The 3309-nt window shown below is 36.9% G+C and overlaps 1 protein-coding gene across 1 annotated transcript; it reads left to right on the top strand.

Annotated features, from left to right (window-relative positions):
* The first annotated feature begins 732 nt into the window (after positions 1-732).
* Positions 733-2570, top strand: LOC149241247 (uncharacterized). The gene is made up of 4 exons (XM_089367476.1): positions 733-1081; positions 1173-1454; positions 1541-1707; positions 1908-2570. The coding sequence occupies exons 1-4, from the start codon at positions 899-901 to the stop codon at positions 2458-2460; spliced, it is 1185 nt and encodes a 394-aa protein (XP_089223602.1). The 5' UTR covers positions 733-898; the 3' UTR covers positions 2461-2570.
* Positions 2571-3309: the final 739 nt, after the last annotated feature.

The raw sequence follows: 3309 nt of genomic DNA, 5'->3' as shown, positions 1-3309 counted from the left end.
GAATCAGAGAATTGAAAGGATAATCCACGAGCAGCGGCAGGAGAAGAGACGAAGCCAACAAGTAAATGAAAGCTGTAAGGTGGCAGGCCCTGAAACCTCTGTTAACACGTCTCCATTCACCCAAATCATGGAAAAAATATATATATTTAAATATAGAAATAATTGAAAAATCTATTTTTATGTATTAAATTTTAAAACATATAAATAAATGGACATTTCATCTATCTGTTTCCCATTAAAGATAATATTCTACGTCTAAATAAACGAGTGACACTCCATCTATCATTAAAAAAAAAAAATACAATCTACTCACACCATTAATTAATTTAAATTTATTTAAAAGATAAATCCATTTGCGGTAAGGCGGTATGCCTTCTTGAGCCGGCTAAATCTTATGGAACGTGACAGCGTAAATTCATTATCCGATTCAACAAAGGTAGGTGGGATAGGGGTTTCTATAATAACCAACCTGATTTTTAACATTTGGTTTTACAATATCTTAGTCAATCCTTGATAGGGAAATGATTTTGCCATTGCTTCATGGGTTCTGATGGGGACCCATCATTCAAAATATCAACCTTACGTGTCTAATCGATAACAGCAGTTATTCACAAGTCGTCGATCTGGATGGACTCTCGCATACTTCTTCCCATATCCGCTCGTAGCCTTCGCGAGGGATCTCTACTAACCCTCCCACCACGCATATCTTTCTGTGAATTTCCTGTGGTTTTGGCTAGGTAGCAGATCCATTGTAATAACAATCAAAGGTATATGTTGGCAGATAGTCTGAAAAAGACTCTGCACCATCAATTAACTGATAATCTGATCAATTCCTTCACACAAGCGGTATCCCTTTTGGATCTTTGAAGACGCAGCCAAGGTTTGAAACTTGACAACAATGGCGTCGGCTACGGCTGCAGCAGAGGAGGGAAGTCTGGGAACTCGGCCGAGTCAAGACCTTGTAAAAGAATCGCGGAAAGCCGTATCCCGCATTGAGTTGGAACTGGCTTGGAAGATCAAAGCCATCGCAGCGCTCCCCAATCCCCCCGACATGGATATCTCTCTCTGCAAGGCTGCCAAGGTCTTCTTACATCAGACTCAATTCTTTCTTTTGTGAATTTTAGTTTTACCTATTTGCAGAATAAATAAATTGCATGGATTAATTAATACAGGCTGCAATGGAGGCTGAGGCGAAAAAACTTGCAGACGAAGAAAAGGCTCCACACAGATCCGTTATACAGCTTGAGGAATTCTATCACATGTACGACAGCATTATAAAGAAGCCTGAGAATTCTTCTATCTCAGGATCCGAAGCTGATATTAAGGGAAATACGAAGCTAGACCTTCAACAGCTTCTCCACGAACTTAACAGGCTTATACTCTTTGACTTGCCAGACTCTGCAAAGAAGCTGTCGACCATTTCTAAACTTGACCTTTCTAATAACAATATGAAGGTAAAGGTAGAAATATTGCATCGTTATATAGACTTTCTTGATCGCATTCATCTGATTTTACTTGCAAAATTAATTTCTTGCTGCAGTGTCTGCCCGATTCCGTGACGAGTCTGGTGAATTTGAGAACTCTCGACGTCCATTCGAACCAGATCACATCGCTGCAGCAATCCATGGGACGACTGCAGAAGCTTAAAATCCTCAACATTTCTGGAAACTTCTTTGCCGACTTGCCAGAAAGCATTCTAAATTGCCGGTAAAAATTGTATTCGAGCCCTCAGTATTTTCTACGAATATTTAATTCAAGATACTCCATATTTTTGGAGACTTGCTTGCCGAGTTTTTCAAGATTTCGGTAAAAATCGTTTGCAAACCCTAGCTTTGAAGATTTAAATTTCTGCAATGTAATGGATTGTATGATTTTATGGCTAACATATTACAAATTAACTCTATCAGTTCTCTGGAAGAGCTGATTGCCGATTTCAACAAGCTACAGCGGCTACCTGAGACACTGGGAATCAAACTGTTTAACCTGCAGAGGCTCTCTGTTCATTCCAACAATCTTTCTTATCTCCCTTCCTCCATCTCATGCCTGATGTTTATGCGTGTTCTGGACGTCCATATGAACAAGCTCAGCTATCTGCCTGAAGACATTGACAACCTGGTAAGCCTTCAAATTCTTAATGTGAGTTGCAACTTTGGCTACTTAAGCGCCTTGCCGGATTCGATCAGTGGGCTGTGTCGTCTCGTCGAATTGGACGCGAGTTATAACCAGATTAAAACCCTGCCCGATTTCTTTGGAGCGCTGGTGAAGCTGCAGCGGCTAAATCTAGAGGGTAACCCGCTAATTCGACCACCGCCAGAGATAGTTAGAGATGGTCTGGAAGCAATCATTAACTACATGAGCAAGCGAGCCAGCAAAAGTCGTGCGACACGTAGACTCTCAGGTCTGGGAGGCAAATTGGCACGGAAGTGGTTATCCTGCACCAGTGAAGCTGTGCTTATGTGAAGTTTGGCGAAAATTGATGACGTGGAACTAATACATAGGTAAATAACATCAATTTTTATCCCGTCAAAATTCTCGCCTTGTGGACTCAACTGCTACCACATGGCAATGACATGGACCGTCTCTGCTCTCTGCTGGGTTGAAAAAACAAAATATTGTAGGATGTATTAAAGTAATATCAAAATTATTAAGAATATATTTATGAATAATGCCCTTTGGCTTCGTGTATAACTAGTCTAGTTGTATTTAATTCCAGATTTAATATGAGTGGAAAGGTCCAAATTTTTTTAGTTTGAAAATATATTTTAGAATACAACATGATAATTTTTTATGGTTTAGAATGTAATTTTTAAAATGTAATTTTGAATGTTATATAGATTACACAAGGTTAAATATTTTATTGAACATTTTTATTTTATTTTTAATTACTTTACATGAAAATATATTATGTCATATAGAAAACTATTTAAACATGCATAACATATTCATTTTTGTTTTTTACTATAGCTTAACATCCATTTTTCATTTAGAGAAAAATATATATATATATATTTTTTAAGAGGACACGTGTCAACTCTATGGTGAGCACTGACATACTTACACATCACCATCATACTCGGTTGTAGAATAAGCCATCAACGAGGGTATATAGCTTTAATTAAACTAAAAAACAATAAAAACATAAATGTTTCATTACAAAAAATAAAACGACTAATAAAATACTTGTTGAATGCATTTACCAAAGATTAAGAAATATGATTAACTAATATTATTTATATTAACATATATATACTTTAATATATATATATATATATGTCTGTGTGTGTGTGTGTTTTTTATTTTTTATTAATA

Source organism: Pinus tabuliformis, chromosome 8 (genome assembly GCF_031772625.1).
Source record: "Pinus tabuliformis cultivar Carrire ecotype Pingquan chromosome 8, CPIR1, whole genome shotgun sequence".
NCBI classification, from domain to species: domain Eukaryota; kingdom Viridiplantae; phylum Streptophyta; class Pinopsida; order Pinales; family Pinaceae; genus Pinus; species Pinus tabuliformis.
Note: the sequence above shows the minus strand (reverse complement) of the source record. Positions and strands in the feature narration are given on the sequence as shown.